General features: G+C 49.0%; 1 protein-coding gene across 1 annotated transcript in view; it reads right to left on the bottom strand.

Annotated features, from left to right (window-relative positions):
• Positions 1-6,958, bottom strand: part of LOC134351188 (sialic acid-binding Ig-like lectin 10) — a 40,124-nt gene extending 33,166 nt beyond the window's left edge. Inside the window, exons 1-2 of the mRNA XM_063057298.1 lie at positions 6,878-6,958; positions 494-859 (exon numbers count right to left, since the gene is read on the bottom strand). Of these exons, the coding sequence (XP_062913368.1) occupies positions 494-859; positions 6,878-6,932 (421 nt within the window). The 5' untranslated portion in view covers positions 6,933-6,958. The remainder of the gene's footprint in view (positions 1-493; positions 860-6,877) is intronic.
• Positions 6,959-12,205: the final 5,247 nt, after the last annotated feature.

Raw genomic sequence — 12,205 nt, 5'->3', positions numbered from 1 at the left:
AGGAGACTAGTGTTTGAAGGGTAATATATGCTCCTGATCTGGGTGGTGTGGGACATAAGGCTTCAGTACCTCCTGCCCGATTGTTAATACTGAGATCAGGACATGGCCTGGATGGTGGATAAAAATGCAAAGGAAGAAGGAAAGGAAGGATGTGCGGATGGTTGGGGTGGAGATGGAGAAGGAGTGGAGGGCCGGTGGTAAGCTGTATACTGCCACCTGCATAGAGACCTAATTCTGCAAGAAACTGCACGCAACTCTGAGAACCTCTCGTGTCCATGTCAGTTGTGCTTCAATATGAATGGGAACATTGATTGGCTTTCAAAACATAGTAACAGTCGATATGCTGGAAGTATAAAGGCTGCATCGGGAATGAATTTGATGTTTCTGGAAAATCAGGAGTTGTGACAATGTGAATATGGACCCAGTACAAGTTTATATTATTCCCCACTGACTAATGAATGTGTGCTATTGAGTGACCACACAGAACACCTACCATCAACACTGAGCCGCGTAGCAGGGAGATAGCTGTATTTATTCCATCCGTCAAATTCAATCCTGAAACAGTACAATCCTTCATCTTCCTGTGTGATGTTGTCTATAACCAGGGAACAGTCACCGTCTTTCAAGTCTCCAGACAGACGGGTCCGAGAATGAAACTTCTGTATCTCCTGACTGTGATCGCTGGAGTGAAAGGCTATATGTTTGGAGTTTGCTTTGTCACTGTTATACCAGATACCAGTCCATGACGTCTTAACAACACTTGATGGATAACGGTAGCGGCATGGAATCCGGGCACACAAGCCTCTCTGTGCTGTCACATGTGATGGTGTGTCAGCTGACCACTCACTCGACACTGCGGCTGAGGAGAGAATGAACAATGTTTGGTTATGGACGGCTTGTGAACACACCAGACTTGATATCCACCCCCTGTAATACTCCTGCACTGTGGACATAGTGCGTACTAAGTGTGGCAGACACAAGGAAACCCACCAGGTCTCCACATGGATGGAGGGGATCTGTTAGTCGCGGGGGGGGGGGTGGAAGCAGGTTCATCTTCTGTTGGCTCATTCGCCTCAGGACCAATGACGTTAGTCTAGCACTGTCAGGAAGAATTAACGAAGGGGTGTTGTCTAACACAGCAGGAAGAAATGCAGTGCCCAAACTGGTCTGCTCTCCTCTATTGGGAATCACTTCCTGTTTGCTCTACAAGGTGTCACTGTCCCTGCTCCTTCCATCCATCAGATCTTATGGATCTAGGAATGAATGTGGATCATTATTATCTCAGTGATCCCTGTGGGACTCCCACAGGTCCAAGGATGCTGACGTGCCTGTGATCAAGTACCACAGATGCTGGTGACAGACAGACTGCAACAGGGCTCCGTATTGACAGTTCCCACACTAACAGTGCAGCTTTCTCACAAGCTGTCCCATTCAACAATACAGCAGACCCACCCCAATGTCCTGCTCATACTGCAGCCCAGTCAACTGGTAATGTCAGAATACGTCACCCTAAGGCACTTTGAATCTGCTGGGACATAAGAAGCTGCCAAGAGTAGTGGCCTGAGCAAAATATATATAATAGGAACCATTGGAATTATCTACAATAGATACTACCTCAAGATGCCGATGCCCATAATCAAACATACCCACCATCTGGATCGTGCCATGTTCTCACAGCTCCCACTGGGCAGGAGGTACAGAATCCTGAAGGCCCACATCACCAACTTCACGAACAGCTACTTCCCTTCAAACATTCTGTTCTTGATCAAACACAACCACTACCTCAGTATAGTAACACTACGCCCACTTTGCATTAAAATGAACTTCTTTTGTTTCAATAGTGTTTCTGCATACATAGTTGTTTTTCTTCTGAACAGTGTGCATCTCATGTTAATGTGACTGTGATGCTGCTGCAAGAAAGTTAATAAACTCCACTTTAACACGTGACTCTGAATGTGTGACACTCAATTACCTCAATATCTACAGTGGCAGTGTTCCTTCTGTACAACTCTTCTTTTTTTTACAAGTTTAATCACACAAAAATACATAAAATACAAACCCCAATATTTACAAGACACTGAACAAATTCAAATTAAAACATGTTAAACAGCCAAATCCCTGGGGGGTGGCGGGGGGAGAAGCACTGTTCCTGGAATTTCCTGACTGTGCCCATGGTAACTGCATGCTCCCTCTCCAAACACCGCCGAGCATGAAATGGCACTGTGAGCTTCTCTCCACAGGTACTAACCTATTTTCATGATCAGGACAGAGGAAGGCCCACCACCCCTGGATCCATAATCCCTCTCTGAGGCAGGACAGGGCAGGTATCCCACTCACCGCCACAACCTAGAGTGTGACTCTCCACTCACAGGCAATCCCTGTTCTACAGGGATTTCCTCCTCCCTAGAGGATGGGCGTTCTGGTCACGCAGCGCCAACCGAAGGCGATTCTGCCTCCTCAGATGCCCTCTCTAAAATGGTGCCGCTCACCCACCTGGAGGACGCATGCTGAAGAGAAGCCAGATGATCCTTGCATGGCAGGGCAATCCTCAGCTCTGGGGAGACATACTCTGAGCATACGGCCTTAACCGGAGGTAAATCCATCCCCTCGAGTGGCCACCGGATTGCAGACACAGAGGGCACAGCTCTCTGTATTGTCAGACCATAGGGGCGCTGCAGCACGTTGACCTCCATTTCGGAGGGCACTCAGATTCAGGCACCACTTTCCGTACCCCAACTTCTCCAGGCCTTTGCTTAATCTCAGACACCATAGGGCCTTTCAGGTCAGGTTCAGGAGTAACTTCCTTCCCCTTCTCCGGGGGAGAGGCCCCGGGATGGCTGTTATTTTAGTTTGCCTTCCTATCCGTTACCTGAAGCCACCCCTCACCGTCATCCGCGCAGCGCCCATCCCTGACTTTCACGACCATTGGCGGGGGGACAGTAGGAGCAACTGGAGGGGGAACAGCAGGAGTAGGGGCAGCTCGGGAACGCTCAGCAGTGCTGTCCTGTGCCTCCGAAGTGAAGTTAACAGCCTTCGAATATGCCCAAAGTCCTTACAGGTATATCATCGTGGTACTATAATAATGCCCCTCAAATTGCACTTCAAAGTGCCTATCTGCATTCCCACCTCATTCCAGTTGCATCAGTAGGTGGCGCTGAAATGAGAAAAGGTGATCAAACCCCCGTGGAGTTGCCCTGTCCTGCACTGGGGTTGTATTTGACCGCACTGAGAGAGCGCAGCTGGGAAGGAGGGCCGTACCAGATACATTGGGGTGGGCGTCGGAAAGAATAACCAACTTCACAAGGGGTAGCACCGGCTCCACCGTCATTGAAAGCCTACTCACGGCCGGGAACACATCTGTCCCAGACCGAAGATAGAATATGGTCTTCTCGTTCAATTTTGTAGACGCAACATGGCGATCACGTCAACCAACAGAGTCAGCCATGGCTTTTAAAGGGCCATTCCTACTGATTGAAGTTGATACAGTACATTGCATAACGTTTTCAAAGTCAATAATTTGAAAGGGTGCCTTTTCGCTAGTTCTAACTCCAAAAGCCACAGCCTCCGCCTACGACTGATAGGTCAGGACATCAAAGGTTATGGTGAGAAAGCAGGTGTAAAGGATTGATTGGGATCCGGGATCAGCCATGGTGGAATGGTGGGGAGCCTAATTCTGCTCCTAAATCCTTTGTTCTTATGGACTTGGATACCGACATCTTAGAGCTGCAGCCCACCATGACGATCACTCCCTTGCTGGGATTCTACACGGTAATACAACCAGGGGAGCACCAGCAAATAGTATTTCAAAAACAACAGTTCGGAGAGAGGAGGGATAATAGGAGCCATCAGTGGACAGGCAGGGATGTCCTTGTGGAACAAAAACTTATCCGCTGTACATGTCACTGCGAAAACCAAAGTCTAAAGTCCTCGTCACTCACTTGCCCTGAGCTAGACACTCCAAATGGGAGGGATTTTTCCCAGTTACAAAACGGAATACTTCCGACCCCGCTGACGACAAAGTTTAAGAAACAAACCTTTGCAATCCGTCAGCTACAGAACCGACTCAGCCTTCGACACATGGACCAAAACCTACACAAACAGAAACCTTCCAGGAAGAGACACTGCTCCAGTCCACATCCAAGCTGAGACTCCGTTCTCCCAAAACCTTCTGGTGGTTCTGAACCTGTTCTATCGGATTGTTCATCATTTTCCAACGTTCGGAGAGAGAGATGGTACAGGGTGGCCTTCCATCTGTATCACCCGTCCGGCAGTGTGACACTCCCTCAGTACCACCCGTCCGGCAGTGTGACTCTCCCACAGCACTGCCCCTCACACAGTGCGACTCTCCCACAGCACTGCCCCTCACACAGTGTGACTCCCTCAGCACTGCCCCTCACACGGTGCGACTCTCCCTCAGCACTGCCCCTCACACAGTGTGACTCTCCCACAGCACTGCCCCTCACACAGTGTGACTCCCTCAGCACTGCCCCTCACACAGTGCGACTCTCCCTCAGCACTCCCCTCACACAGTGTGACTCCCTCAGCACTGCCCCTCACACAGTGTGACTCTCCCACAGCACTGCCCCTCACACAGTGTGACTCTCCCACAGCACTGCCCCTCACACAGTGCGACTCTCCCTCAGCACTGCCCCTCACACAGTGTGACTCCCTCAGCACTGCCCCTCACACAGTGTGACTCTCCCTCAGCACTGCCCCTCACACAGTGTGACTCTCCCACAGCACTGCCCCTCACACAGTGCGACTCTCCCTCAGCACTGCCCCTCACACAGTGTGACTCTCCCTCAGCACTGACCCTCACACAGTGTGACTCCCTCGGCACTGTCCCTCACACAGTGTGACTCTCCCTCAGCACTGACCCTCACACAGTGTGACTCCCTCGGCACTGTCCCTCACACAGTGTGACTCTCCCTCGGCACTGACCCTCACACGGTGTGACTCTCCCTCAGCACTGCCCCTCACACAGTGTTAACCTCCCTCTATGGAGTTTCACGTTAAACTTCCGGTGTAAGAGACCGTTGGTGAAGCACAACAACAACTTGCTGATAGCAAAGCCAACAAAGCTATAAATTAGGATGTTAATCACCCTTTTTTCTCGGATATGATCACTGCAATCAATAGCCTGTAAGTTCTCTTTCGTAGTTGATCTTCTGAACTGCCTGTACAGCCTCGTAATTTTGTGGTGTGATGTCTGGGAGATACAGGACAGTTGCGGCGTGGCCTGTCAGGGTCGAATCGAGTCATCTGGACCTGGTCCTGAGAGCGGGGAATGAACCAATGTTTGGACATTGCCGGAGCAGACTTGGAGGCCATTCGATGCTGTAGCACAGGGATGATGAGGGCCGAGGCGTTGCAGAGTGGAAGCAGTGGAGCCCGGGCCCCGAGGCCAAGGGCGTATCGACGCAGCAGGTTTCTGGTCCGAGAGCAAGGAACAACCCAAAGTTTGGCACTTAACTACCGGGACACGTTGAAACGGTCACCGTGTCAGAGCTGGAGACAAGGTCACGACATATCTCAAGATTGTGTATATTCTACTACAATACTTCGATAATAAATGTACTTTGAACTTTGAACTATAGGAGCTCATTGCTGATGTGTGATCGAGAACCTAACCAGCGGAGTTCCGAGACTGCCCAACACCCGTGGTTTCACACATTTCCACCGTCCGCAAGACTGTGAAACAACACTGTTGAGTTGTCACTGACTATTCTTATCGAACCGGTGAAGCTGTTCACCAATCAGCCGTGCTCTCACCCCACTGCCCCACACGTTCCATCCCCAACTGATCCAATTCCCACCCGTTAATCTTGTTAGAGCTGCTTCCACTACCCTGATCAGAGACTGAGTTACGCAGATAGGCTGAACTGGTCGGGACATTCTTCATTTGAGTGTATCATACATGGTGATCACATTGAGGTGCATAAAATCATAATCAATATAGACAGCGTAAAAGTTCACAGTCTTTTTCCCAGAGCTGGGAAATCAAGACCTCAGAGACACAGTTTAAAGTGATGGGAGATAGATTTAATAGGGACTCGAGGAGCAATGTCCTCTCCCAGAAAGTGAACAATATATAAGACTATAAAACCATGAGACACAGAAGTAGAAGTAAACCATTCAGCCCATCGAGTTGCTCCACTGTTCTCTCACGACTGACTTATTATCCCTCTCAACCCCATTCTCCTGCCTTCTCCTTGTAACCATTGAGGTCCTTACTGATCGAGAACCTATCAACCTCTGCTTTAAATGAATTAGCTTCGACAGCTCTCTGTGGCAATTAATTCTATAGATTCACCACACTTTGGCTCAAGAATTTCCTCCTCTTTTCAGTTCTAAAGGGATGCTTCTGTTCGGAGACCGTGCCCCTGGTCTGCAATTCTGCCACTACAGGATACGTCCTCTCCAAGTCCACTCCATAAGGAACGAGGTTCCAGAGGAAGATGTTGAGGCAGGTAGATTAACAACATATGGACAGGAACATAGAGAGGAGATGTTTGGAAGGATATGGGGCAGAGGTGGCTAACTGTCCAGATGAAAGGTCTTGGCCCAAAATGTTTATTACCCTCCAGAGATTCTTCCTGACCTGCTGAGTTCCTTCAGCATTTTGTGTGTGTTTCTCAAAATTTCCAGCAACTGCAGAATCTCGTGTGTTTGTGAATAATTTAGATGGGAATCTTGGTCAGCAGGAACAATTTGGGCTGAAGGGCCTGTTTATGTGTTGTACGACTCTGGCTCTTTCAGATAAGCAGCTGGACACACAGCCCAGCCCCCTACTCAGCCCTGAGGACCCTGGTTAGTGACACACCGGCCAGACTAGAGGAAAATCAGGGATTTGCTGCCCGAGCTGCTGCTGATTTACCTTGGAAAAGTGGCAGGAGGACGTACACCTTTCTGATTGTTCTCAGATCCAGCATATTCTGTCAGTTTTCCGCCTTTAGTCTGAAAAAGAAAGTAGTTACTATGAATCTCCAGCGAACTGCCGTGGTTACAAAATCAGTGTGAAAGGCAAGAAGATTGTCAGATTGTTTCACACTATTCCTATTAGTAATCCCACACACTTCTAATTCATTCCCTTTTAATGTTGTACTGGGCATTTTAAAGGAAGTTTTGAATACAAGGACACAGATATGAGGAACTGGGCCCCAGTCAATCAGAAGGGAACTGGAAACTGACACACAAGGTGGTGAAGGAGGCGTTTGACACATTGAATAGTATAGTTTAGGACAGGGAGTACAAAAGATAGAAGCTTATCTTAAAACTGGTCAATGTGTTGGTTGACAAAACTTGGAGCATTTTGTGCTGTTCTGGTCATCCAACTACAGGAAGGATGTCATTATGCTGAAAGATTCACGAGGATGTCACGGGATTAGAGGGTTTGAGTTATAAGGAAAGACTGAACAGGCTGGGACGGTTTTCCCTGAAAGGGGCGGCATTATTAATGCTTATAAACCATGATGGGAAAGATTGCGGCTCAACTGAGGATCTTGGTCCAAGCTTTAATTGAGAGGGTTGCAGAACTGACACTGGGGTATTCTACTTATTGTACTGCTTAACTGACAGTGTGACACACCCTCAGTACTGTCCCTCTGACTGTGTCACACTCCCTCAGTACTGTCCCTCTGACGGTGTGACACTCCCTCAGTACTGTCCCTCTGATAGTCAGCCACTCCATCAGTGCTGTCCCTCTGACAGTGTGACACTCCATCAGTACTGTCCCTCTGACAGTGTGACACTCCCTCAGTACTGTCCCTCTGACAGTGTGACACTCTCTCAGTACTGTCCCTCTGACAGCGTGACACTCCCTCAGTACTGTCCCTCTGACAGTGTGACACTCCCTCAGTACTGTCCCTCTAACAGTGTGACACTCCCTCAGTACCATTCCTCTGACAGTGTGACACTCCCTCAGTACCGTCCCTCTGACAGTGTGACACTCCCTCAGTACTGTCCCTCTGACAGTGTGACACTCCCTCAGTACTGTCCCTCTGATAGTCAGACACTCCATCAGTACTGTCCCTCTGATAGTCAGACACTCCATCAGTATTGTCCCTCTGACAGTGTGACATTCCATCAGTACTGTCCCTCTGACAGTGTGACACTCCCTCAGTACTGTCCCTCTGACAGTGTGACACTCCCTCAGTACTGTCCATCTGACAGTGTGACACTCCCTCAGTATTGTCCCTCTGACAGTGTGACACTCCCTCAGTACTGACTCTCTAACAGTGTGACAGTCCCTCAGTACTGTCCCTCTGACAGTGTGACGCCTCCCTCAGTACTGTCCCTCTGACAGTGTGACACTCCCTCGGTACTGTCCCTCTGATAGTGTGACACTCCCTCAGTACTGTCCCTTTGACAGTGTGACACTCCCTCAGTACTGACTCCCTGACAGTGTGACACTCCCTCAGTACTGACTCTCTGACAGTGTGACACTCCCTCAGTACTGACTCTCTGACAGTGTGACACTCCCTCAGTACTGTCCCTTTGACAGTGTGACACTCCCTCAGTACTGTCCCTCTGACAGTGTGACACTCCCTCAGTACTGTCCATCTGACAGTGTGACACTCCCTCAGTACTGTCCCTCTGATAGTGTGACACTCCCTCAGTACTGTCCCTCTGACAGTGTGACTCTCCCTCAGTACTGTCCATCTGACAGTGTGACGCCTCCCTCAGTACTGTCCCTCTGACAGTGTGACACTCCCTCAGTACTGTCCCTCTGATAGTGTGACACTCTCTCAGTACTGTCCCTTTGACAGTGTGACACTCCCTCAGTACTGACTCCCTGACAGTGTGACGCCTCCCTCAGTACTGTCCCTCTGACAGTGTGACACTCCCTCAGTACTGACTCTCTGACAGTGTGACAGTCCCTCAGTACTGACTCTCTGACAGTGTGACGCCTCCCTCAGTACTGTCCCTCTGACAGTGTGACACTCCCTCAGTACTGACTCTCTGACAGTGTGACACTCCCTCAGTACTGACTCCCTGACAGTGTGACGCCTCCCTCAGTACTGTCCCTCTGACAGTGTGACACTCCGTCAGTACTGACTCTCTGACAGTGTGACAGTCCCTCAGTACTGACTCTCTGACAGTGTGACGCCTCCCTCAGTACTGTCCCTCTGACAGTGTGACACTCCCTCAGTACTGACTCTCTGACAGTGTGACACTCCCTCAGTACTGTCCCTCTGACAGTGTGACACTCCCTCAGTACTGACTCTCTGACAGTGTGACACTCCCTCAGTACTGACTCCCTGACAGTGTGACGCCTCCCTCAGTACTGTCCCTCTGACAGTGTGACACTCCCTCAGTACTGACTCTCTGACAGTGTGACAGTCCCTCAGTACTGACTCTCTGACAGTGTGACGCCTCCCTCAGTACTGTCCCTCTGACAGTGTGACACTCCCTCAGTACTGACTCTCTGACAGTGTGACACTCCCTCAGTACTGTCCCTTTGACAGTGTGACACTCCCTCAGTACTGTCCCTCTGATAGTGTGACACTACCTCAGTACTATCCCTCTGGCAGTGGGACACTCCCTCAGGACTGTCACTCTAATGATGTTCCCTTTTCCCAGTCACTGGTCTATTGAAGTGCTAAGGTCATTACATGGAGGGAGTGCAGGGTAGATTTCGGATGATGTTGAGCAGACTCAAGGGACTGAGTTATGCAAGGAGGTTGTGTATTTTGGGATTTATTCTTTGGAGCCTAGAAGAATCTGGTGCGTCTTCTGGAGGTACATAAAATCATAAGTGTCAGAGATAGGATGAATGAACCCAATCTTTTACCAAGACTGCGGAATTAAGAACCAGAGGCTCCTGTTTCAGGAAAGAGGGGAGAGATTAAATGGAACCTGATGAGACAAGTTTTTCACTCAGTGGGTTGTCTGTACCCAGAACAAGCTACTAGTGAAAGTTCATGAGGCAGTACAATTGCATTTAAAATTCAGTTAGACAGATACATGGATCAGAAAGTTTTATAAGGATATGCGAAAGAATCCAGCAAATGGGACTGGCATAGTTGAGATTGGATGGGCTGAAGGGCCTGTCCCTCTGCTGTTTGACTTTATCGTCGTTCGACAGTGTGACGCTCTTTGAGCACTGACACTGAGGTGGCTTGTCTGATGTGCGGCACAGTCCGCATAGTGTTAGCACAACACTTTACAGTACCAGCGACCGGCGTTCAATTCCCACTGATCTCTGTAAGAGGTTTATACATTCTGTGTGGCTTCCTCATACATCCAAAGACACACTGATTGGCAGGTAATTAGTCCTTCTAAACAGAAGAAAGGGAAGGAGGAGGGCAACGGAGGCAGGTAGGTGATGGGCAAGAGAAGAGAAGTGGTGAGAGGGTAACCAGAATGGGGAATGGATAGAGGGAGAAGGAGGGAGGGAGAGAAATTACTGGAAGTTAGAGACATCAATATTCTTGCCTTTAGGTGGAAGGTTACCCAGGGGGATATGAGGTGTTGCTATTTCAACCTGAGTTTGGCCTCATCATGGCAGTAGAGTTGGCTATGGACAGACATGCAGAATGGGAATGGGTATTGGCCTGGGTTGCCAATGGTGGATTGCCTCTTGCAGTGGATTCACTAAATATATTGAACAGAACAGTCCCTCAATCTGTGTCGGGTCTTAACGATGTAGACGAGGCCATACCAAGAGCATCGAATACAGTTGATTGCCCTAATATACCCGGAGGTGAAGTGTTGTAACACATGGAAGGACTACTTGGGCCCTTGAATGATGGTGAGGAAGGAGGTCTAGGACAGGTGGGAGTAGGGCAGGTGTAATATCTGCCCCTACTCCCTCCTTATTCTGGCTCATGCCCCCTTATTGACCAATCTTGGTGAAGGGTCTCGGCCCAAATATTCTCTCTTTATTCCTCTCTATAGATACTGACTGACCTGATGCATTACTCTAGTATTCTGTGTGTGCTGGCTATCTTTATTTGCCACTCTCCCTCTCCCCTCCAATCTCAGTCCAGATTCAGGGTCCCAACTCAAAACATCTACGATTCCTTTCTTGCCACAGGCCTGCTGAACACTGACTTCCTCCTGTGACTTTTGTGTTTCTCCAGATTCCCACATTTGCCATCTTTTATTACCAGAGGTTGGAGGTTAGTAAGTATGCAAACGAATTGGAAATTGACAATGTTGTGATTAGCAGGGAAGCGTGTCGAATATTGTCACAGGACAAAATTCAGGTGAAAACTTCGGTGGTGCAATGATGGAATTCAAACCAAATAAGTATGAGGTGATGCATTTTGGAAAGTCAATACCTACACTTAATGGTAGGGTCCCAAGGAAAGGTAAAAAGCAGAGAACTTTCAAAAATGCTGGAGAAATCAGCAAATCAGACAGAATGTCTGACTCATTGAGTTCCTTCAGCATTTTCTTTGTGTCGCTCAAATTTTCCCGCATCTGCCGAATTGCTTGTGTTTATAAACAGGGTCTCTGAGACCATTGTGGTCTGATAGGTGTAACATAGGTGGATAGGATGGTGAAAGAGGCATACGGTATACTTCCCTTCATGAATCAGTGCGCACAGTATAAGAGTTAGGATGATATGTTGCAATGTTACAAGCCACTGGTCAGACTACACTCGGAGAACTGCGTGCAGTTATGGTCATCACACTGTACAGAAGAAGTTATTGTGCCGGAGAGAACTCAGTGAGGATCTACCAGAATGCCTCCTCCTGGATTGGAGGAAAATCCGTTTCCTTTTCTCCCTCACATTCTCTTCCTCTCTCCCTCACCCCTCTCCAGCCTGTCTCTCCCCCACTCCCCCTCTCCCCTCTGCCCCTTCCTCTCCCTCTCTAATTCACCTCTTCCCCCCCTCCCTCTCCCTCACCCTCTCCCTCTCCCCCTCTCCCCCTCACTCCCTCTCTCTCTCTCTCTCTCCCTCTCTCGCTGTGGAGTGAAGGAGGACCTGATAGGAATAGAATCCTAGGAGAGGCACAGAGAGGGTTGATCACGAGAATGTATTTTTGTCATGGGTGATGTGTCAACAGCAAGAGGATGAAGGGCGAAGGTGCCAACGAGGGGCTTCAAAGGGGTTCTGAGGGGAAATTATTTTCTGCCAGTTGAGTATTGAATGCATTGCCAGGTGTTCCAGGCAGATACATTCAGTATGTTTAAGAAGTATTTGAACAGGCACGAGAATGAGCCACAACCAAGTCCACCAATAAACAGGATGTAG

This window comes from Mobula hypostoma, chromosome 8 (assembly GCF_963921235.1).
Source record: "Mobula hypostoma chromosome 8, sMobHyp1.1, whole genome shotgun sequence".
NCBI lineage: Eukaryota > Metazoa > Chordata > Chondrichthyes > Myliobatiformes > Myliobatidae > Mobula > Mobula hypostoma.
This window is presented reverse-complemented; position numbering and strand designations above follow the sequence as displayed.